We start from the raw sequence: 23,922 nt of genomic DNA on the forward strand, positions 1-23,922 counted from the left end.
GGTAAACATAACATTAATGGTTATAAAAAGCAAGGTGATCTAACTTGCTCCTTTGCTAATAATACGTCGATTATATGGAAAATTTACATAAATAATTTTCACAAGTAAGAATCATAAAACAGCAATACTACAAACACTGTTAAAAATAATGAAGATTAATTGTCATGTAAACTTCATTAAACATAAATTTTATGTGAAGTAAACATGAAGTCATGTAAATTTAAGTCAAAACCATGTACAAATGTGTTATTTGTCACGTAATATCACAGGATCCTTCTAGATTACATGAGATATAATTGAAATTTACATTACATTTCATGTAAATATTCACGATATTCCACGCCCCAAATATGTGCATTAGATGCCACAGAAGTTTATACGTTTCGTTCGTACCGTGTATGTTCGTCATCTAAAAAAAAATCATGTCCCAAAAAAACTAAAATGGCACTTCAAAATGTCACTGACCTGACCCATCTTACCCCTTCTTAGCCTATAAGATCTATGAATAAGCCGAAGTAAAATAAACTTCAGATGCAAATGACCACCCTTATCTAGTAAGAAAATGGTGTAATATGTTCAAATTCTTGGTTAACAAAATGACTTTCACAATAATATAGTTAGATTTAAATAGAGCTGTGAAAAATGCCTAAATATAGGCTATTTCTTTAGGAAATCCAACGAAGATTTGATTATTTTGACATCTACTGAAACTGTGAAGATATTACCATGTGCAAATTTCACTGAACCTACCAGTCGTCGCGAGGTTTACCAACTGCGCTGCTAGTGAAAAGCGATTTTTTTTTATCTCTGTTGTACAAAATATAACACCATGACTACTGAAGAATTACGAAGCATAACTTCAAAGCGTAGCTAATCAATTTCATTTGAATTTACAGAAATCCACATGAACGGTTTCCTGTTTTCAGAACCTGGCATTTTTTTGATTTGGTAAATTCTTAGGCTTACCACGGCTTCGTGGTAGGCCGCGTACCCGTTGGCTTTTTGCAGTTGAAGAGGACTTATGGGCACTTAACATTCAGGGCGACTGGATGCGATTGGCTCAGGACTGAGCCCATTGTAGAAGAATTATCCACTCGGCGTAGATTCAACGTAGCGGATTGTAGCCCATCAAATATCAAGTAAGTAAGTAATTCTTAAGGTATTTGTTCTAGGTATAATCAACTCACCGTTGCGAGTTTGTGGAATATGCTAACACAGAGTCTCAAAAATATATTTAATGTATAAGATTTGAGAGTCATAAGCACTCGAATAGAAAATTTAATATCTTGTGAGATCGTGATAAACTATCATGAAGCAAATGGTTTATCCATTCTTCAATGAAAAATGATAATTTTTCAATAACGATGTGACGAGCGTAACAACAGCTGGCGACTAAACATCGCATTCTACCACGTGCCCGGTTAGTGTTTACCATACAGATTGCGCCTCAATATGCTTCTCAACCCGCGCATAAGCACTCGTGTTCAACATAGCATACAACGTTTCCACTCGGCGGAACGCGACTGAAAGTGGACTTCCAGCGCTTGACGTAAAAACGTCATCCTTTCCATCTCGATGCACTCCTTTACTTGCTGATGTTTTTGCCTTTCTCTGCTATGGTCCTGCCATTCATAATCTCTCTGTCTTCATGTATTACACATTAGCGTTTCGTCAAGTTCTATATTAGTACATATGCACTGAGCCCACATTCTGGGTATTCGATGGTGATCGCACATTTACTTTGTATGAAGCATGTCGATGTGCGGTGCTGTTGCTGAGGCGTGCAGTTTTAATTAGTATTACAGAAAAATAGCCGCGTCTGGCGATTCAATTGAGTGAGTCCATTCTGGAACGGCGGATCGTCTCGTCGTCATCGTCTATCGTCTTCGTCGGGGTCGAAGGATTTCAACTCTTTCCCAGAGTAGTAGAACTTGTTGCAATTGGAGGAATTTTTACACAATTTTGTGAACTAATGTTGTATTACTTGTAACGAAGCGGGCTAAAATGTGTTCTAGGATAGTTTTAGTGCAATTGTTGGCGGTGAGCGTCATCGCGTTAAGTCACCGAAGCGTGGGTGAAGGTAAGTGGAAGATGAACCAGTGCACAGTGATTGAAATTGCTTTTAAATTGCTCAGAAGCTGATGCATATGAAAAACAATGAATGACAAATTCACTCAAGTACTACAATAGAATGATTTGACAGAACGAATTACCAAAGCCAAGAAGAAATTTTAATAATCTTTAATACTTTCCAAATAGGCAAATGTGTGACAACACATTGTAGCACAATCTTTACAGAGCAGATATGAAAAAGAACAGATGATAAGCGGTGCTCCATTGACACGTTCAACTATGTGCTAACCATATAGTTGATTCCCGTAGGAAACGAATAAAAAATACAGTAGAAATGCTTCCGCTCTCCCTACAGAGATGAAGCGTGAAAGCGGTGTAGTAGAATAAACACCAGACTGCTGATCTAATTTCAGTGCTACATACATACATTACAGCAACAGTCCTGAGAGCATGGTACATGCTAAATTTATAGGGCTCTCGGTACTCAAGCCGTACGGTCTATATTCATTGCTGTGTTTATGGACAATTTTTTACCAACGTTGATTATTAATCCTACGATTATTCATGCAGTAACGAATTCTGATAGCTTGTGATTTACGATGATCATAATTAATATTAATAATGTTCTAGCGTAGAACCCAAGGACTCAAGTGCATACTTTGAAGTATTAAATCATTGGCCAATGAATGATCAATCCTTAACCATTGATGAATCATTCACCCTTTGAAAAAAAAAAAAAAAAAATACAGAAAATAGAGCTCTTTTTGATGAACACATCTGAGTGTAATTTGTACACATCCTGAAAAATCGATTTTGTGCTGATTTATGGTACATTTTCACAAATTCCAGATCAAATTGAGACGTGTCATATTGCGAAGCATCTTGAAGTGTTATAAACTTTGCAAAAAAAAAAGAAAAGAATTCAACAATGGAGCCATTTTTAGAATGTTATAAATTGAAATTGTGTTGGTACACAAAAGGTCGATATTGACGACACAATTTTATGTTAACCGATCTAACCGAGTTAGAAACTAATTCAATGGCTAATAATTTGCTCTAAACACCTTGAAATTGACATGACTCGGTCATACACAGTAAAAATACGACTCTTTGAAACGCATAAATAACGTCAAAGAGTTCCGGGAATCTCAACTGTGTCTCCAACTATCGTGGTGTATCTATCCTGTGCAGTCTTAGCAAGGTGTTCGAAAAAATGATTCACGAAGTTCTGTATAGTGCTGCTGCTCCGTATATCTCAATTAGTCAGCATGGCTTTATGAAGAACAGATCAACGACAACAAACCTGATGTGCTATGTGTCAGAAATATCCCGAGGCATGGAAACCAAAAACCAAGTCGACGCAGTTTATGTGGATTTTGCGAAAGCTTTCGACACAGTACCGCACAATCTGATCATCGATAAAATGAAGCATCTAGGTTTCCCCGACTGGTTTACAAAGTGGCTGCACTCATACCTCTCTGGACGTAGCGCTTTTGTAAAAGTGAACTCGATTAGATCAAGATACTTTAGCATTCCATCCGGAGTACCGCAAGGTAGCGTACTTGGACCACTTATTTTCATTATTTACATTAATGACCTGAGCGAACTGATCTCTTGTTCCAAACTATCCTTTGCCGACGACCTAAAATTTTTCCGAACCATAGCTTCTCCAGCTGACTGTTTCGATATTCAAGCTGATATTGATCTATTGTTAGTTTGGTGTGGTGACAATGGCATGCGTGTCAATGAGAAGAAATGTAAGGTTATATCTTACACTCGCCGCAGTAACGTGATTCACCATGAATATTGTATGGGTTTAAATCCACTTGAACGAGTAAACTCAATATGTGATTTGGGGGTCACTATTGACTCGAAGCTCCGGTTCAATGAACACATCAACATCATAGTTGCCAAGGCATTCACGGTGCTGGGCTTTATACGTCGGCATGCATCTGGATTTAACGATGTGTACTGCCTGAAGACGCTGTTCTGTTCACTAGCTCGCAGCATTTTAGAGTATGCCACACCAGTTTGGTCACCTTATTATGCAACGCATACATTGATAATCGAGCGTGTCCAGAAACATTTTTTGAGATTTGCTCTGCGACAATTACCATGGAATGATCCTCAAAATCTTCCCTGCTACCCTGATCGTTGCAAACTGATCAACCTAGAAACTCTCTCAGCCCGTCGTACCAAATTGCAAAGACTATTTATCTTTGACCTTATAACAGGTAACGTAGATAGTCCGGAACTTATCCAGCTGATTCCGTGGAACACACCACCTCGACGCTTCCGAAATACATTAATGTTTGCTGTCCCTTTCCACAGAACGAACTATGGTTCAAATAATTCTTTAAACTCGTGTTTAAGATCATTTAACGAAGTAAGCAACGCATTTGATTTTAACCTCTCGAAAGATATGTTCAAACTTAGAATAAGAAGTATAGAATAATATAGTTTTTAAGAAATCAGTCTGTACGACAAAGTCGAAGATGGTGAATAAATAAATAAATAAATAATGATTGAAAATGCGAGTGTTGGAATTTAAATTCGAAACTTGTAACCTGAGTTATTGGATCACTAAGTGACTCGGTAGGTTAGTTGATAAAGTACTCGTTTAGCATACAAGAGTCGTGGCCCACGACTCGTGGGTTCGAATTCCACCTGAGCACGTGGATTTTTTTCCTAATTTTCATAATTTCACTCATAATTTATCTATCTTTACCACGCGTAATGAGTTGATTATTTAACGAAGCAGTGTCTTAGTGGCAATTGAAAGACATATTTTATGACATCCTGAACCATCTACTTTTGAACTCACAGATCAGGATCGCATGGATATACATGAAGAAATGGCAATAGCTTGCGTAGCGGTGAGCTTGTTTCATGCCTTTTATGATTATTCTTTAAGGCCCAAACGCAATGATAAGCGGAACGAAAACGGAAGCAGAACCGGTTCGGTCGACAAACATGTTAAAGTTCATGCTGGTGACCCGATTATGCTTTCCGTTGCCATTTCGACTTTTGCACTCGCGGAAAGAAGTGTTTTAGGTTCTAGGTTTCAAATATTGATCACGCAGAAGACACAAAACGATACCGAAAACCAATAGCAAGATCGTCTGCTTCATTGCTCAAATTCCTAAAAGCCAAAAATTTGACCCCGAGTGCTACACGTTTGCACTCATCTACATACATTTTCAATCATCCCAACGCGTACACATTTTAAATGTTCCATTCTTCATCAATTCCGTCAAACTGGAAGGCAAAGCAAATCACACATCACGTAGGCCGCACACTGCTTTCTCGATCACTGCCATATGTTGCCGCTTTGGTCGGAGCGGATTCTGTGATCTGTTGTATGTAATAAACATGCACTACTTTTTCGGCACCAAGCGACACACGATATGTTCTCTGCTCGCTGCGTTGAAGCCAGAAGAAACGTGATCATTCTACATGTACATGCATGATTCAGGAATAATTTGACTTTGTGCTAGGGAAAGAAATAAAAAATGTGCGTATTGGCTATAATGAGAAGTAAAATGTTATCCGCTGTTTAATTACAGTACTGACCCTATTTTTTCAGTTCCTTATCGCGGAGATCATTCTGTTACCAGGTTACCACTGTTTCATTATCAAATTTTCTCCAAATTTATTACAATCCTATCGAATTTACTCTGATTAGAAGAGAAATAACATTGATATACGTATTGAAGGGTAGCCGAAAGAAGTTTTGAAAAAGTGGACTGACAAAATCGGGGGTGTATTGTATTGTATGTTTGATACAACCCCAAATAGCCGTAGCAGTAACTGCGCAGCTATGCAGCAAGTCCAAGCTGTGAATGGCCGATTCGAATCTCGCCGGTTAAAGGTCCATAGCTGAGAATCTTCTCGAATTTACAGGACATGAAAATATCGCACTTGTCTCACGATTAACTCATGCAATATGTTCCACACCGAAAAAATAACGTTAGCGAAATGTTCCAGCACGTTACAGTTTTGATCTACAGGTCGCAAAAGTATGTATGAAGAGCTGGTGAAGAGCTTAATATTTCGACACTTCCATGTTTCACTTTGGCGTGAGAGGGGGGCGAGAATATAGGGTGCAGAGCTACTTGGGCACTTCCATGAAGTCAATGGGGGGCATGGGGAGTTTTTCTTGGCCGAATTTTCTGAAACTTTGCCATAAGAAGAACTTTAATGCGACGCATATTGAGGCCAAATATGAAATAAATAGCTTTCAAAAAACCCTACTGCCGAAGTGAATCAAAAGTGTCAAGAATAGGATCTGGCTCCTTATGGCTATATGAGCCGAGAAAAGCCGAATCGTCTGAAATTTTGCAATAAGAAGCATTTTAATACGACACATATTATGGCTAAATGTCTTAGGGCTAAATATGAGCTCAATAGTAGAGATGGTCGGGTTTCACATTTTTCAAACCCGAACCCGACCCGTACCCGGAACAATTCAATTTCTGAAGGGAAATGTGTGTCGAAGTGTGAACATTCTGTAGTTGCAGTTGAATTGGCGATTAACCACCGTGTCTGATTGAGTTTGAACCAGATTCTAATGCATAAACGAATCTTTAGTGACAGTGATCCTATAATCAATTGAAGTTTTTATCAGTTGAACAATTTCTGTAGTGATACAACAAACATTAAATACTTCTTCAAGACCATTCGACATATTGAACCCCTTCAAAAAAATTTGTTCGTTTATCTTGAATCTGCTGAGCGTCGAAATCAGACACAATGTCAAACGAAAACACCAAACCCCTTACTCGTTCCACATCATCCTCATCCTTGAATACTGACGGTAGATTGAGCAAGCAAAACAAAAGTGATGATATTGAGACTCTAGGCGATCTATGGAATAAAATACGGAGAATGTTCGCTGAGTCTAAATCCGATATCGAAGGAAAAATCGAGAGCTGTAAAACGGAGTTGGAGCAGAAAATTACCGGAGTGGAGCAGCAGCTATCAAGTCTCAAGATGGGTTGTGATGTTCAGATCAAGGATGTTTCTGAGGCTGTAAGTGATGTTCGGCATGACCTGGAGCTAACAAAACGGAATGTTAATCGTCTCACAACAACCAATGAGCTTATTATCTCTGGTGTTCCATATACCTCCGATGAGAATCTAACGCTCATTTTCCAAAACATCAGTGTTGCCTTGGCTTCTACTCCATCCAACGTGCCTAATGTTTATCTGAAGAGGCTCTCCAAAAATCCGATTAATATTGGATCATCACCACCAATACTTTGCCAGTTTGCGTTACGTGGTGTGCGAGACGAGTTCTATGAACGATACCTTCGGCAAAGATCATTAAATCTGCGTCACATTGGTTTCAACAACGACAACCGTGTGTATATCAACGAAAACTTGACCATGAATGACAGAGAAATTCGAACGCAAGCGATCAAACTAAAACACCAGGGTCGGATACAACAAGTCTTCACAAGGAATGGTGTTGTCTATGCTCGAATGAAGAATGGAGATGAAGCGGAGCCGTTTTACTCATTGGAACAACTTTTTGCATCTGTAAACTGACCTTTCCTAAGTATTACTCTTTTCCTTCCATTGAATCCTTGTATTCTTTCCTGAATTATTCGTGTTTCCGAGCCTCTCCTAAAAGCTAATTAAAGTTAAAAAAAAGCTTTCCCTGTTATAGACCGTTTTTCCTTCCAAGACATTCCATGATTCCGTTCCTAAAAAATCCATGTATTCTTCAGTCCTAAAAGTTATAATCAGCCACATATTTGTGGTTTTGCCCTGATGAATTCGAGATTGATCTTGCCTTCAACAATGTCGAATGATATTGTTTGGGTAAGCCTGCTTACTGGATGCTTTCGGCCACTTTGATGAGTGCCACATGTTGCCGTTGTTGCTGCTGCTGCTGCTGCTGCTGTTGAGGGTTTCCATGGTGATTCTGATGCTGCTGATGTTGATGCTGTTTCTGACTGCACCTGTTTTTATAACCAATGATGTTACCGTTACTAGAAAGTTTTTCTCCATCGTTTAATACTTTACCAGAATTGTTACATTATTGAATACCATCAACTTTTACTTTAATATTGCACTCCGTTGTTTTGGTAGCTAGTCAATTCAATTGCAACTAGAAAAAGCTTAAGCTCATGTTCAGAAAGTTAGAATATAATATTAGTCGTAAGTTGGCTTTCCTTATCTTTCATGCTGACTTGTTCCTGCCAATTCTGTTTAAAAGGTTTCTTTTAGGTTTAACTTTATTGTTTATATTTGACTATGGCTGATAATGCAGTTAGCAACGCCTCTGCGACCATGCTAATTCCAAAAGCAATTTTTCATGCTGTTTTGCCTGAAGATAAAATAAACGTTGTCATATTAATGTTCAAAGTATTTGCGCACGTAATTTTACAAAATTCAATGAATTGAAAAACAATTTTATCAATAGCAAAATGGATATTGTTTGTATGACTGAAACTTGGCTAAGCGATGTTATTACTGACCCTATGATTGGTATTGACGGTTTCAGCTTGCTTCGAAATGACCGTAATAGGCATGGAGGTGGAATTTGTGTTTATTTTAAATCTAATCTTACTTGTAGAATTGTGAAAATGTCTACTGCTATTGATCAACTGAGTATGACCGAGTTTTTACTAGTTGAAGTTCGTGGTGGCGGTGAACCATTTTTATTGGCCGTATATTACAATCCCCCAGAGATTGACTGTTCGGATAGTTTAAAAGAGCATTTAGAAGAGTTTACTGTTAAATACAATCACACTTTCTTTATTGGTGACTTCAATACGGACCTCATAAAGTCAAATTCAAAATCACTGAAATTTAAAGAAACTCTATCTGCATTGTCTTATACATGCGTTAATAATGAACCAACCTACTTTTATTCAAACGGTTGTTCACTACTAGACCTCCTGATTACTGATTCTCCTGATATGATTTATAATTTAAACCAAGTTTCTCTGCCATTTGCATCAAAACATGATTTGATATTTGCCTCTATAAACATCATGAAAACAAGAACTGAATCAGTTAGCTATAGAGACTACAAAAATTTTGATGCTAATCGATTGAATAATGCTTTCCATAGTATGGATTGGAACTCAATGATAAGTATAACTGATCCTGATAGGTTTCTAGAAATTTTTAACAGCCGTTTGAAGTTTTTGCACGATGAATGTATACCTATTAGAAAAAGTAAGCCAAAGGTTAACCCACACGGGCCCTCCAAGCTTGTCAACCACATATTGATGCACCGTGGCCAACATGATTAATGACAATTTTGGGAATCTGACACTTTTGGGAAATCTGACAATTTTGGATTGTACACGTTAGCTTATAAGTACTCATTAACGTGGGTTTAAGCTGGGTAAGGCGCATAATGACGGAATTGATTTTAGTGTGTTATTGCTTAAACATTACACGATTCCTAGAAATACGCAAGTAAATGAGTAAACAATTGTGTAAGCCACTAAATAAAAGGAGAAACTATCTTCAACGTGTTTTTGTTGTAAGCTACGGATAAATCGTCTTTTGATGCCCCCTTGTTAACCCATGGTTCAACCAAGACATTGAAAAGGCGATTGTTGATCGCGATATTGCATATTCCAATTGGAAACGAAGCCGTAATGAATTGGATATGGCACACTTTAAACGACTCAGGAATAGAGTGAATTTACTTATAAGAGGTTCTAAGCGTTTTTATGATCCTGAAAGATTTAATGTTAACTTATCTGCAAAACAATTGTGGGCGAACATTAAGAAATTAGGTATTTCCAAGCCTCGGTCCACGGATGGTAATTCAAGTTTTAGTGTTGATGAAATAAACAATTATTTCACTGATAACTTTACCGTCGATGATACTACTAGTTCTGCTAACTTCAGCAGCATTGATGGGTTCAATTTCCGTTTCGTTGAAGATATTGAAATAATAAATGCTGTCCATGAGATAAAATCCAATGCTACTGGATTAGACGACATTTCGATAGTATTCATTAAAATTATGTTACCTCTAATCTTACCATTTGTTAAACATTTGTTCAACATTATCATATCAAATTCCAAGTTCCCACGTGCTTGGAAAGTTGTTAAAATAATACCGATTAAGAAAAAGAAGAGTAAAGATGATATACATAATCTTCGTCCAATAAGCATTCTGTGTGCCCTTTCGAAGGTTTGGGAGAAACTTCTTAAAATCCAAATATCAGAATTCGTTACCGAAATGAATTTTTTGCATCCTCTGCAATCGGGATTTCGTCAACATCATGGGACAAACACAGCTCTCTTAAAAGTTCATGATGATATTTCAAGTGTAATTGACAGAAAAGGAGTTGCAATTTTACTGTTAATCGACTTTGCGAAAGCTTTTGATCATGTATCCCATAAAAAGTTGCTAATGAAGTTAAGCGATATTTTTCAGTTTTCAACCAGTGCCAACCGTTTAATTCACTCATATTTAACTGGTCGTTCTCAAGCCGTGTGCTGCAACAATAAATTATCGAGTTTTAAGAATATTGAATCTGGTGTTCCGCAAGAGTCAGTTTTGGGTCCCTTATTATTTTCTTTATTCACCAATTACTTGCCTTCGTGTTTGAGATACTGTTCGGTTCACCTCTTTGCTGATGATGTTCAGATTTATTTGTGTGAAAAAAATAGAAATAACCTGAGACGAGACTCGCGAAGACGGTCTTCTTTTTCTGTGATTGCTGAGTTTTTTTCTTATTCCACTTTGTGTTTATACCAATTATGCGCAAGCCGTTCAAATCCTCACATGAACCTCTCATCAAAAAATGATTGAGTTTGCATCACATCGAGTCATAAATAGCCGTTTGAGTCAAATTTCATGCCAGCAAACGTAGCAGACATTAGAAATAATTAATCTTCTGCTTAGATTTATCAGCAACTTTGGAAAAAACTACTCCGCTGACTGAGGTTTTAAATAACAATTTACTTTGAACACAATACTTTTCACTTTTTCAGCCATAAAAACGGTGGGCTGCATTTGACGTTTCGTGAGAGGGGAAGCTGGGCTGCATATGACGTTGATATTTCTCCTCTTCGCGAGTCTCTCTCAGGAAATAACTATAATGACATTGGCTTTAAAATCAATCATGATCTTCGAAATCTTCTTTTGTGGTTACAAAATAATTTATTACCTATAAACCCAACTAAAACAAAGGCAATGTTGATATGCAAGAATAGAAACCCAATTACATGTCCTGATTTGTTCATGGATGGTGAAAGAATTGAATTCGTTAGTCAAGTTGATAATTTAGGAGTAACTTTTACGTCCAATTTGAATTGGGACGTCCATATTAATGCACAATGCAGTAAGATTTATGGCTCCTTAAAGAGATTAAATTTGACAACACGACATTTTAGTATTGACACCAAAATAAAACTTTTTAAATCTCTAATTTTTCCACATTTTCTTTACGGTGATTTCATTTTTTCGAATGCGTTAGCATCTTCAATCGATAAAATGAGGTTAGCTTTGAATGCTTGTATAAGATATGTGTATAAATTACCTAGGTTTTCCAGAGTGTCTCATCTACACAAAGATCTAATAGGCTGTAACTTTTCAAATTTCTACAAGTTTAGAGCTTGTAGAGCTTTAAGGTGACTCAAACTAATACGGTCTAGAAAGCCTGAATATTTGTTTACTAAATTGAATCCAATGCGAAGCGATAGAAATCGTAATTATCTTATCCCACAGCATCAATCTGCTTATTACAGCCAATCACTGTTCGCACGAGGCGTTGTGTACTGGAACCAGTTACCACTCAGTATTAAAACTAATGTTTCATTGTTTAACTTTAAAAGGGACCTTAAACAGCATTTGGCAGAGTAGGATGCAAAAAGATAAGGAAATGCAAAAGAACATGAAATCAATATATATATATATCATCATAATAAACCTTGTATAGCGGTAAAAAAAGGCTTTCAGCCTTATGTTATACGAATCTACATAATAAATAAATAAATAAATAAATAATTTTATTCCTACAAACCCGGACCCGACCCGAACCCGACAAATTTTCGCTGTTCAAACCCGAACCCGACCCGAAACCCGAAAAAGTTTTCTAAGAAAAACCCGAATAGCACCCGAGTTTGAAAAGATGTTAAATTCATCGTTTCTGACGCATAGGGAAGCTTTCAGGTTGTTACCTTGTGAACAATTCTCACCAAACCCGACTGAACCCGACTTTTTTCAAGCCCGAACCCGACCCGTACCCGATATTTTTTTAGCTTTCTATCCCGACCCGAACCCGAAAAAATAAAAATTTTCAAACCCGAACCCGTCGGGTTGGGGTTCGGGTCGGATTTCGGGTTTGAAAACCGGAGACCCATCTCTACTCAATAGCTATCTAAAATGCACTGCCGAAGATAATCAAAAGTGCCAAGAATAGGATCCAGTTGCCTATGTAGTCACCATAAGTCTTGCTCTGCATGCGATTATACTTAACAGTCAAAAAGTCTACTTTCATTATCAATTTGTATTTAAAATGCCATTTTAGCGGACCTGTAAGCAGAGGCACGCGAAATCCGCGGGATAAGGGAGAATCTCCTTCCAATAATATGAGAGCATGAGCATGAGCATTTAGCCTGATGCAAAATTTTAAGTTTTCGCTCCCCTATGCTTAAACGGTGTCAATTATGATGAAAATCATTGTCCCAAAATTTGAAGTGGTTTGGAGCAGATTTGGTTGTGCACAAGCCATTTGAAGTTTATATGGAAATTACTATGGAAAAGGCAAATCTTTTGTGTTCAGTCCTCTACCCTTATCCTCTACAATTTATCCAGACGTCCAATCAAAATGTAGTCTTTGGCAAAGTTGTTGCTAGAAGGTTTTCTTATGAGAAGAGTTTGTTCACTTTTCCATAAAATATTATGATGAAGAGATAGAGGGCTGAACACAAAATTTTGGCGTTTTCCATAGTAATCTCCATATAAACTTCAAATGGCGTGTGCACAGTCAAATTTTATCCTAATCATTTCAAAATTCGAGAGAATGCTATTTACCATAAGAGAAATCGTTTAAGCATAGGGGAGCAAATATTTCAAAATTTGCATCACTCTATTGAGCATAGATGAGCGTACAATTTGTAGTTGCTACTCTGATTGACCAGAACAATCTAAGTTGCACAGAAATTAAACGAAAGGGACTTTGGATTCCATTTATTACATTTATTACAATCGTGTCGAATTTACTATGATTAGAAGAGAAATAACATTGATATACGTATTGAAGGGTAGCCGAAAGAAGTTTTGAAAAAGTGGTTTCACATTTTTCAAACCCGAACCCGACCCGTACCCGACTTATTTTATTCCTTCAAACCCGGACCCGACCCGAACCCGTGACAAAAATTGAAAAGCAATCCCGGACCCGATCCGAACCCGACAAATTTTCGCTGTTCAAACCCGAACCCGACCCGAAACCCGAAAAAGTTTTCTAAGAAAAACCCGAATAGCACCCGAGTTTGAAAAGATGTTAAATTTATCGTTTCTGACGCATAGGGAAGCTTTCAGGTTGTTACCTTGTGAACAATTCTCACCAAACCCGACTGAACCCGACTTTTTTCAAGCCCAAACCCGACCCGTACCCGATATTTTTTTAGCTTTCTATCCCGACCCGAACCCGAAAAAATAAAAAATTTTAAACCCGAACCCGACCCGAACCCGTCGGGTTGGGGTTCGGGTCGGATTTCGGGTTTGAGCCTGAGACCCGACCATCTCTACTCAATAGCTATCTAAAAACTGCACTGCCGAAGATAATCAAAAGTGCCAAGAATAGGATCCAGTTGCCTATGTATCCACCATCCTAGCATAAGTATTGCTCTGCATGCGATTTCACTTAACAGTCAAAAAGTCTACTTTCATTATCAATTTGTATTCAAAATGCCATTTTATTAAAGGGGGTAGCGGACCTGTAAGCAGAGGCACGCGAAAGCCGCGGGATAAGGAAAAATCTCCTTCCAATAATATGAGAGCATGCTAGAGCCTGATGCAAAATTTGAAGTTTTCGCTCCCCTATGCTTAAACGGTGTCAATTATGATGAAAATCATTGTCCCAAAATTTGAAGTGATTTGGAGCAGATTTGGTTGTGCACAAGCCATTTGAAGTTTATATGGAAATTACTATGGAAAAGGCAAATCTTTTGTGTTCAGTCCTCTACCCTTATCCTCTACAATTTATCCAGACGTCCAATCAAAATGTAGCCTTAGGCAAAGTTGTTGCTAGAAGGTTTTCTTATGAGAAGAGTTTGTTTCCATAAAATATTATGATGAAGAGATAGAGGGCTGAACACAAAATTTTGGCGTTTTCCATAGTAATCTCCATATAAACTTGAAATGGCGTGTGCACAGTCAAATTTTATCCTAATCATTTCAAAATTCGAGAGAATGCTATTTACCATAAGAGAAATCGTTTAAGCATAGGGGAGCAAATATTTCAAAATTTGCATCTCTCTATTGAGCATAGATGAGCGTACAATTTGTAGTTGCTACTCTGATTGACCAGAACAATCTAAGTTGCACAGAAATTAAACGAAAGGGACTTTGGATTCCATTCTCAATGTGCAGAAATCGAAAGCACAAAATGTAAAGGTCATTAAAGGCAACGGGCACATCCTTACGGTCATCGAAGAAAGGGAGGAATGTTAGTCTGATACCCATTGTAACTATAGATTGAGTAAACCTCTGCATAACCACAGGTGTCATAGAAAGGATAATGGAGGGATAAAGTAAGGATCTGGAAGTCACCTAAAGTGATGGGTAGTGGCGAACATTTCTGCTGAAATGGAACAAAAACAAAACAAAATGGTCGCGAGTATCAGAGTGCTGATTTACTCGCATATGTCGTGCTCGCGATTAAACGAAGCAAAGGTGAATCGTGAGCGTGCACGGAGATGTTCAGAGTCAATTGAGCGATTTCTGGTTTTCAAGTGTTTTCGACAACAAACTGATAGTTTACTGTTGATTTCATGGATATACAAATGATTAGTTTGTCAAAACTCCAATAAAGCACACCTTTTTCGATTACTCCCGAGTAAAGGTTCGCGAACTTTTTGCTATTTCTATTGGTATGTTCTCCCGAGCAAGCGGGTGCGAACTTACTCACACCAAGCCTCGCAAGTCTGCCATGTTTATTTTGCGTTGGTTTACACTCGTGAGGTGCTTCGTGATGCAACATTTCCACCTCTGGTCACCTATGGTTGGTGATGCGATCGCTCATAATCAAGTGTCGTGAAATTTGTGAATGAACCCTTTATACTTATTGAAATTCCTCTCCACGCATCCTACAGACGAAACCAATAACCACTGTTTCTGTACTTTCTTCGACTCACTTTTTAGAAAAACCTCCACTAGTGTTTACTGTAGCGAGTAATGCAACCGAAGGATATTTGCGATACATTCGTTCGGCTAAGTATTATGGTATAGAGGTATGTCAACAACAAATGATTTCTCTGTCCTTAAAACTGTAGCTATCTTCTTCAACCTGTTTTAGGTTTCCACACTTGGTCTGGGAAAACCATGGCTAGGAGGTGACATGACCCGCCTAGGCGGTGGCTACAAAATCAACCTGTTGCGAGATGCCCTGAAACCCTATAAAGCCGACGATGACCGCATCGTATTGTTCACCGACAGTTACGATGTTCTGTTTCTGGCATCCATGGAGAAAATCATCGAAAAATTCCGAACATTTGACGCTTCGATTCTGTTCGGTTCGGAAGGATTCTGTTGGCCAGAGGAAGACCTGAAATCCAAATACCCAGTGCTCGAGGGTAGGGGTACGCGGTTTTTGAACTCGGGATTATTCATGGGATATGCATCGAAGGTGTACCGAATGCTGAAGACCCCAGTGAAGGATACGGACGACGATCAGCTGTACTACACGAAGGCATATCTGGATGAGAAACAACGAAATGAGCTCAAAATCAAGCTGGACCACACTGCTGTACTGTTCCAAAACTTGAACGGTGTTGAAGAACAAGTAGTGCTTGCACTTGATGAGAATGGAAAAGAAGCCTTCCTCAAGAACACGGAGTATTCGACGGTTCCTTACATAGTCCATGGCAATGGACCGAGTAAGTTGGTATTGAACGGCTATGCCAATTATCTAGCAGGTGCATTCGTTGATGGAGAATGCAAAACTATTAACGAGGATCTCATTCAATTAGATGAAGAAAATTTACCAACGGTCATGTTGGCGTTGTTCATTGAGAAAGCAACTCCCTTTATCGAGGAATGGTTCGAAGGTATCGCTAAGATAAATTATCCATCCAAGAAGATGGATCTGTTCATCCACAATAATGTCGATTACCATAAACCAACAATCGATGACTTTATAGAGAAATATAGCAGTAGTTATCGATCGTTCCGTATGGTGGACTACACCGACGATTATGAAGAGCTAGCTGGACGATCGCTAGCTGTGGATCAGTGCCTTAAGAAGCAGTGCGACTATCTATTTGTCGTCGATGCGGACGGTCACATTGACGACTCGGATATTATCCGTAAATTGATAGTGCAAAATAAAAGTATCATTAGCCCAATGTTAAACCGTCCAGAGAAAGTATGGAGCAACTTCTGGGGAGCACTAAGCAGTCAAGGCTTCTACGCTCGATCAAGTGACTACATGGATATCGTTGGAAGAAAAATTTTGGGACAGTGGAACGTACCCTATATCTCAACCATCTATTTAGTAAAAGCATCCGTTTTGCCTCTGGTCAGTTACGAACTACAAGGCACTGACCCAGATATGGCGTTGTGCTGGCATATGCGAGCCAAAGGAATCTTCATGCACGTGATCAACGCAGAACAGTACGGCCATTTGATCGATTCTGATTACTACGATACGACCAAAACTCATCCCGATTTCTATCAGCTTTTCAACAACAAGCACGACTGGGAACAGAAATACATTTCGCCAGAGTATTACAAACAGTTAGAAAAAGATTATGTACAGATTCAACCTTGCCCCGATGTGTACTGGTTTGCTATTGCGTCGGAACTATTTTGCGATCACCTGAAGGAGATTGTGGAAGCTTTTGGAAAATGGTCGGATGGAACGCATACCGACAAACGCTTGCAAGGAGGCTACGAAGCGGTCCCAACGAGGGATATTCATATGAATCAAGTTGGGTTGGAGCAGGTTTGGTTGAAGTTCTTACAGCTATACGTTAAACCCCTGCAGGAGAAGGTCTTCATTGGATATTATCATGATGTGAGTATATTTTGGGAATTAATTCTTAATTGCGCACAATTAATATGGTTTAAATTCTACAGCCCCCACGATCGCTTATGAACTTTGTCGTGCGATATCGTCCGGACGAACAGCCATCGCTGAGACCACACCATGATTCCTCAACTTATACCATCAACATTGCCCTCAACAGAGCTGGAATCGATTACGAGGGAGGCGGCTGTCATTTCTTGAGGTAAGTTTAATAACTTTTGCTCAATTATAAAGTTCTTAAATAAATTCTCATTTGGTAGATACAACTGTTCGGTAACCGATACTCGCAAAGGTTGGATGTTGATGCATCCGGGTCGTCTCACTCATTTCCATGAAGGACTGAGAACTAACAGTGGAACACGATACATTATGATTTCGTTTGTTGATCCGTGAATGGCGAAGGAGCCACTGTCAGCGTTGGGTAGGCGCACGAGTCAACCGAAATTACTTAGTTTATCGCGTCGACGACATATAGTTGTAATAAACTTAGGGGAACGTTCCCTGTAAGTCAGAACTGCATTTCAGTTTCGTAATATTTAATGTGCCATTTTGTCTGATTAGCAATTTTCAGTGAGCGAAAACATTTCGTACAGAGTGAATGTTTATATTTTTAAAAGCAATAAAAGTATCATCATGACAATATACATTCCAGATTTTAAGTACAATAGCAAAGAAAGAAAAAAGACTAGACTGTTTTCATAAAACAGAATATAGTATGATTATTAAGGGGGCAGGATCCGTCATTGATTTTGGATGGAATTTTCAAAAGCAGTTTTTTCGTTCAAAATGAAGAAAATTTACAGGAAAATATGTTCACTGTATTCTGTTCTCCAATGGAAACAAAGTGAACACGTTTTCATCGAATAATTTTTAGTTTTGGCTTATGGCTATATGGGCCGAGAAAAGCCGAATCGTCTGAAATTTTGCAATAAGAAGCATTTTAATACGACACATATAATGGCTAAATGTCTTAGGGCTAAATATGAGCTCAATAGTAGAGATGGTCGGGTTTCACATTTTTCAAACCCGAACCCGACCCGTACCCGACTAATTTTATTCCTACAAACCCGGACCCGACCCGAACCCGACAAATTTTCGCTGTTCAAACCCGAACCCGACCCGAAACCCGAAAAAGTTTTCTAAGAAAAACCCGAATAGCACCCGAACCCATCGGGTTGGGGTTCGGGTCAGATTTCGGGTTTGAAAACCGGAGACCCATCTCTACTCAATAGCTATCTAAAAACTGCACTGCCGAAGATAATCAAAAGTGCCAAGAATAGGATCCAGTTGCCTATGTAGCCACCATCCTAGCATAAGTCTTGCTCTGCATGCGATTTCACTTAACAGTCAAAAAGTCTACTTTCATTATCAATTTGTATTCAAAATGCCATTTTATGAAAGGGGGTAACGGACCTGTAAGCAGAGGCAGGCGAAATCCGCGAGATAAGGGAAAATCTCCTTCCAATAATATGAGAGTAATTCTGGCAACCCTTCTATGCTAAGTAAACAAACTAATTTCGTGCGGTTCTTTTCAATCGAGTTTTCTATCGTTATCTCCGAAGTATTAATCGCGAATTTGCAACCTGAGTACGCAGAGAGATCCCCCGGATCCGTTTAAACAAAATGCGGCCTCCGGACCATCGCGAGTGACCACCAGGAGTCAATCAAAAACAAGGCAGAAACGCGGACTTGAGGCAGAGCATAACCTCAACGAACCTTCCCTTCATCCACCGCGTTCGAAGAGTCCATACATGACAACGCAAACATCACCAGCACTGGCGGATCAAACACCAAGCTGTAGCAGGGATAATGCTCTCCAAAACGAAATCAACGTCACAGTGAGCAATCAGTATGAGCTACTCCAAAACGAAGATGTGGACGACGAGATGCCAATGTTAACTCCGAACCCGGTAGTAACGATACAGCCGCCTAAGGCGAAGAAAGTTCGGGTTCCTCCGAGAACAATCTCCAACCAAACTACTAAACAGGTTCGTGAGCTGATGGTGCAAATCAACGTAGCCCAAACTGACTACATGATGAGGGCGATCAAAACAGGAGTGCAGCTACTGTGCTCGACAGAGGAGGGCTTTCGTAACATCGTCAATGCACTGAAGCAATCCAACGTTCAATTCTACACTTACACCCTTGTCACTGAGCAACCGGTGAAAGTAATTTTGTCAGGACTATCTGTGTACGACACTGCCGAGCTGGAGACGGAGCTTCTTGCTCATGGTGTAATCCCTGCAGAATTGAAATTATTTTCCCGCAAAGTCGTCGATTTGGAAGAAAGCGCCTTGTACTTACTCCACTTCGTAAAAGGTGCCGTTAAACTATCGGAACTACAGAAAATCAAAGCCCTCTTCAACACTGTAGTGAAATGGCGTTACTACGATCGGAAACCCACCGATGCCGTCCAGTGTCACCGATGCCAGCGATTCGGACATGGTATGCGGAATTGCAATCTGATTCCATTATGCGTCAAGTGTGGCGAGAAGCATTTGTCGGCCGAGTGCAAACTTCCTAAGAAAGCGGACTTACAACATGTCGACAGAAACACGACCCGTGCCTCGATAAAATGTGCAAACTGTAGTGGGCAACATACTGCCAATTATCGAGGTTGTCCCAGCCGCAAAATTTACATCGAAAAGCTGGAGAAAATAAGAGCCGACCGCCGTCAGCAAGCACCACCACTCCCTGCGCGTCCCAATCGAGTCAACAATCCACCTCACTCCGCCACAGCGGGTTCCTATGCTCAGGCGCTAATGGGAAACACAAGCAGCAACAACAGTCTATTCTCAATGTCGGAATTTCTCGCTCTGGCGAGGGAAATGTTTGACCGTTTGGCAAGCTGCCAGACCAAACAGCAACAAATTCTAGCTCTTTTCGAGCTAACGACCAAGTACGTCTATAATGTCTAATTTAGACTGCTTGCGTATTGCTAACTGGAACGGTCGGTCCGTTCATGGCAAGAAGCTTGAATTTTTCGATTTCCTGGAACGACACAGCATCGACGTAGGTATTGTCACTGAAACTTGGCTTCAGCAAAAACATGCGTTCTTCCACCCGAATTTCTCCTGCGTCCGCTTTGATCGTATTCTCACCAACGCTGAAAGAGGAGGAGGTGTTCTGATAGCGGTTCGTAAGGACATTAGGTATTCAGAGCTCAGCATCTCAACCAAAGTCATCGAAAGTGTCGGCATCTCGATTAGCACGACTGGCGGGAATATACACATTATCGGAGCCTATTTCCCCGGTGCAAGCAGGCCACCCAATTGGACACAATTTCGTCGTGACATATCCACCCTCACAAGAAGGAACGAGCCGTTTTTTGTAGTAGGTGATCTGAACGCCCGTCATCGCCATTGGAATTGCTCGAAGGCTAACAAGGCAGGATTACTACTGTGCCAAGAAGCAGCCAGTCGAAACTTTTTCATTCATTTCCCCGACTCCTTCACGTTTCACCCTACCGGCCGGGGTCGTCCATCCACGCTTGACCTGACTCTCTCGAACAACTTGCTGGATATGACAAAGCCCGTCAGCTTAAACGAACTGTCCTCGGATCATCGCCCGATAACATTCAGCATAAGTCTCATAGCTCCAACTGTACGAGTAACACAAAAAATCCGCTGCTATGCTCGTGCGGACTGGCCTCGTCTCCATCGTGAGGTCAACGCTAAGCTGAACCTACTAGATCCAACTGTAGTATCCCTCAATGACGAAGCTGATATTGACGCTGCTATAGTGCTCCTGACAACGACCATACTTGACGCAGAAGCTGCTGCGGTTCCTGAAGTCCAGCAACGAACTTATCAAACTGCAACAATTCCTGAAAGTACACGTAAATTGATCGCATTACGTAATAAACGGCGGCGCCAGTGGTACCGGAGAAGAGATCCCATTTACCGAGACATAGTTTCGTCCCTTAATCGCAGAATTCGTGAAGAGTGCGATCAAGCCAATTACAACAAATTCAAGCAAACGCTGAGCACGCTGAACGATGATCGTAACACTCTCTGGAGAATCACCAAAGCTCTGCGTAAATCCACCAAATACAGCCCACCACTGCGCCAAGGAGACACCATCATCGCCTCGTCGGTAGAGAAAGCGCAGCTACTGGCCATGAGCTTTGCACAAGCACACTCCAACCAAATGGCGGACGATCCTGAAACCGTCGTAGCGGTCAACGAGTCAATCAACCGCATCGATCAGACCCAATTGATTGGCACTCACCCATGGCTGATCCACCCAAAGGAAGTAGCCCAGACAATTCGAAAACTGAAATCCAAAAAATCTCCGGGTCATGACAACATTCGGAACTGCGTTATCAAGAAGCTACCTCGAAAGGCAATTGTTTTTCTTGCCAAAATATTTTCTGCTTGCCTTCGAATCGGGTATTTTCCATCCAGTTGGAAACATGCCGTTGTGATTGGTATCCCGAAGCCAAACAAGGATTCTATGATTGCGTCTAACTATAGACCAATTAGTCTTTTGCCTACTTTCAGCAAACTTCTAGAACGCATAATCCTAAAGCGTATAGAGCAACACCTTGAAAACACTCGGATCATTCCCGATGAACAGTTTGGCTTCAAACGAGGCCATTCTACTAACCACCAGCTCGTCCGTCTGGTAAGGGAGATTCGCACCAATTTTGCGCAAGGTAGATCTTCAGGCATGGTCCTATTAGATGTTGAAAAAGCTTACGATTCCGTATGGCAGGAGGCAATCCTTCATAAAATGTCAAGAGGAAATTTTCCCCTATACATCTTGAAAATCATTCGCTCCTTCCTCCTGAACCGCTGCTATCACGTAGCAGTTAATGGGCAAACGTCGAATAAGTACCAAATACCTTTTGGCGTTCCGCAAGGTGCTGTACTAAGCCCCACACTTTACAACATCTTCACTGCTGACCTAGTGATGCTTGAAGATGTTCATTATTATCTCTTCGCTGACGATACGGGTTTTGTCGCATCCGATTCTGACCCCGCCATAGTAATCACCAAGCTACAATCGGCCCAAAACTCCATCGAATCTTATCAGACGAAATGGAAAATCAAAACCAACGCGGATAAATCACAGGCGATTTTTTTCACCCGGAAACGAAGTCCCCACAAACTTCCGCAAAATCAGATCTCTGTATGGAGTCGCGAGATTCCATGGTCAAACGACGCGAGATATCTTGGACTAACTATGGACCGCAAACTAACGTTCGCTACCCACATTCAGAACACTCTTAGAACATGCAACAAATTAATAAGAATGCTTTACCCCCTAATCAATCGGCGTTCACGGTTGGATACGAACTCAAAGCTCCTAATCTACAAGACAGTGTTCAAGCCGTCAATGACGTACGGATTTCCCGCCTGGTATGACTGCGCTGCTGTTCATAGAAAGAAGCTTCAAGTGAAACAAAATAGGATACTAAAAATGATCCTGAACCTAGACCCACAGTATCCAACAGATGGCGTTCACGAAATTGCAAAAATGGAAAAAATCAACGACTGGTTCCAACGTGTCCTCCCAAAGTTTTGGACGGGATGTGCAACATCAGCAAACCCTTTGCTCGAGCAATTGTGCCTGTAGTTCCTGTGATATTAGAATAGTAGTATTGTACCTTTCCTCTATCTATACCCTTTCTATTTGCTATGATGAAGGTTTTTCTTACCTTTTCCTTCCATGAATTCAATTCAACCGTTAAGTACCTGTAATTTTGTAATTATTTGTTTTTATTTTAGCTGTTGAAAGGATTTCCATAACTCAGCTTAAGATACCTAGACACACGCCATGTAACGTTAAATTTGAATTAATAAATAGAATGAATGAATGAATGAATGAATAATATGAGAGTATGAGCATGAGCATTAAGCCTGATGCAAAATTTGAAGTTTTCGCTCCCCTATGCTTAAACGGTGTCAATTATGATGAAAATCATTGTCCCAAAATTTGAAGTGATTTGGAGCAGATTTGGTTGTGCACAAGCCATTTGAAGTTTATATGGAAATTCATATGGAAAAGGCAAATCTTTTGTGTTCAGTCCTCTACCCTTATCCTCTACAATTTATCCAGACGTCCAATCAAAATGTGGTCTTTGGCAAAGTTGTTGCTAGAAGGTTTTCTTATGAGAAGAGTTTGTTCACTTTTCCATAAAATATTATGATGAAGAGATAGAGGGCTGAACACAAAATTTAGGCGTTTTCCATAGTAATCTCCATATAAACTTCAAATGGCGTGTGCACAGTCAAATTTTATCTTAATCATTTCAAAACTCGAGAGAATGCTATTTACCATAAAAGAAACCGTTTAAGCATAGGGGAGCAAATATTTCAAAATTTGCATCACTCTATTGAGCATAGATGAGCGTACGTAGTTGCTACTCTGATTGACCAGAACAATCTAAATTGCACAGAAATTAAACGAAAGGGACTTTGGATTCCATTCTCAATGTACAGAAATCGAAAGCACAAAATGTAAAGGTCATTAAAGGCAACGGGCACATCGTTACGGTCATCGAAGAAAGGAAGGAATGTTAGTCTGATATCCATTGTAACTATAGATTGAGTAAACCTCTGCATAACCACAGGTGTCATAGAAAGGATTATGGTGGGATAAAGTAAGGATC

At 39.9% G+C, this 23,922-nt stretch overlaps 1 protein-coding gene across 1 annotated transcript; it reads left to right on the forward strand.

The window, feature by feature from the left end:
• Positions 1-1,629: 1,629 nt before the first annotated feature.
• Positions 1,630-17,950, forward strand: LOC5570134 (procollagen-lysine,2-oxoglutarate 5-dioxygenase 3). The gene is made up of 5 exons (XM_021850636.1): positions 1,630-2,080; positions 15,422-15,510; positions 15,576-17,294; positions 17,357-17,508; positions 17,567-17,950. Exons 1-5 carry the CDS (start codon positions 2,005-2,007, stop codon positions 17,697-17,699), a joined length of 2,169 nt encoding a protein of 722 aa, XP_021706328.1. The 5' UTR covers positions 1,630-2,004; the 3' UTR covers positions 17,700-17,950.
• Positions 17,951-23,922: the final 5,972 nt, after the last annotated feature.

The sequence above is a fragment of the Aedes aegypti genome, chromosome 3 (genome assembly GCF_002204515.2).
Source record: "Aedes aegypti strain LVP_AGWG chromosome 3, AaegL5.0 Primary Assembly, whole genome shotgun sequence".
Taxonomy (NCBI): Eukaryota; Metazoa; Arthropoda; class Insecta; order Diptera; family Culicidae; genus Aedes; species Aedes aegypti.

What these genes read in the sequence shown, in the direction of transcription:
- LOC5570134 (XM_021850636.1), top strand. Translation starts at nt 2,005, where the DNA reads ATGTGTTCTAGGATAGTTTTAGTGCAATTGTTGGCGGTGAGCGTCATC. An exon ending in CTAAGTATTATGGTATAGAG is followed by an intron (nt 15,511 to 15,575) that starts GTATGTCAACAA and finishes AACCTGTTTTAG; the next exon opens with GTTTCCACACTTGGTCTGGG. An exon ending in TCATTGGATATTATCATGAT is followed by an intron (nt 17,295 to 17,356) that starts GTGAGTATATTT and finishes TAAATTCTACAG; the next exon opens with CCCCCACGATCGCTTATGAA.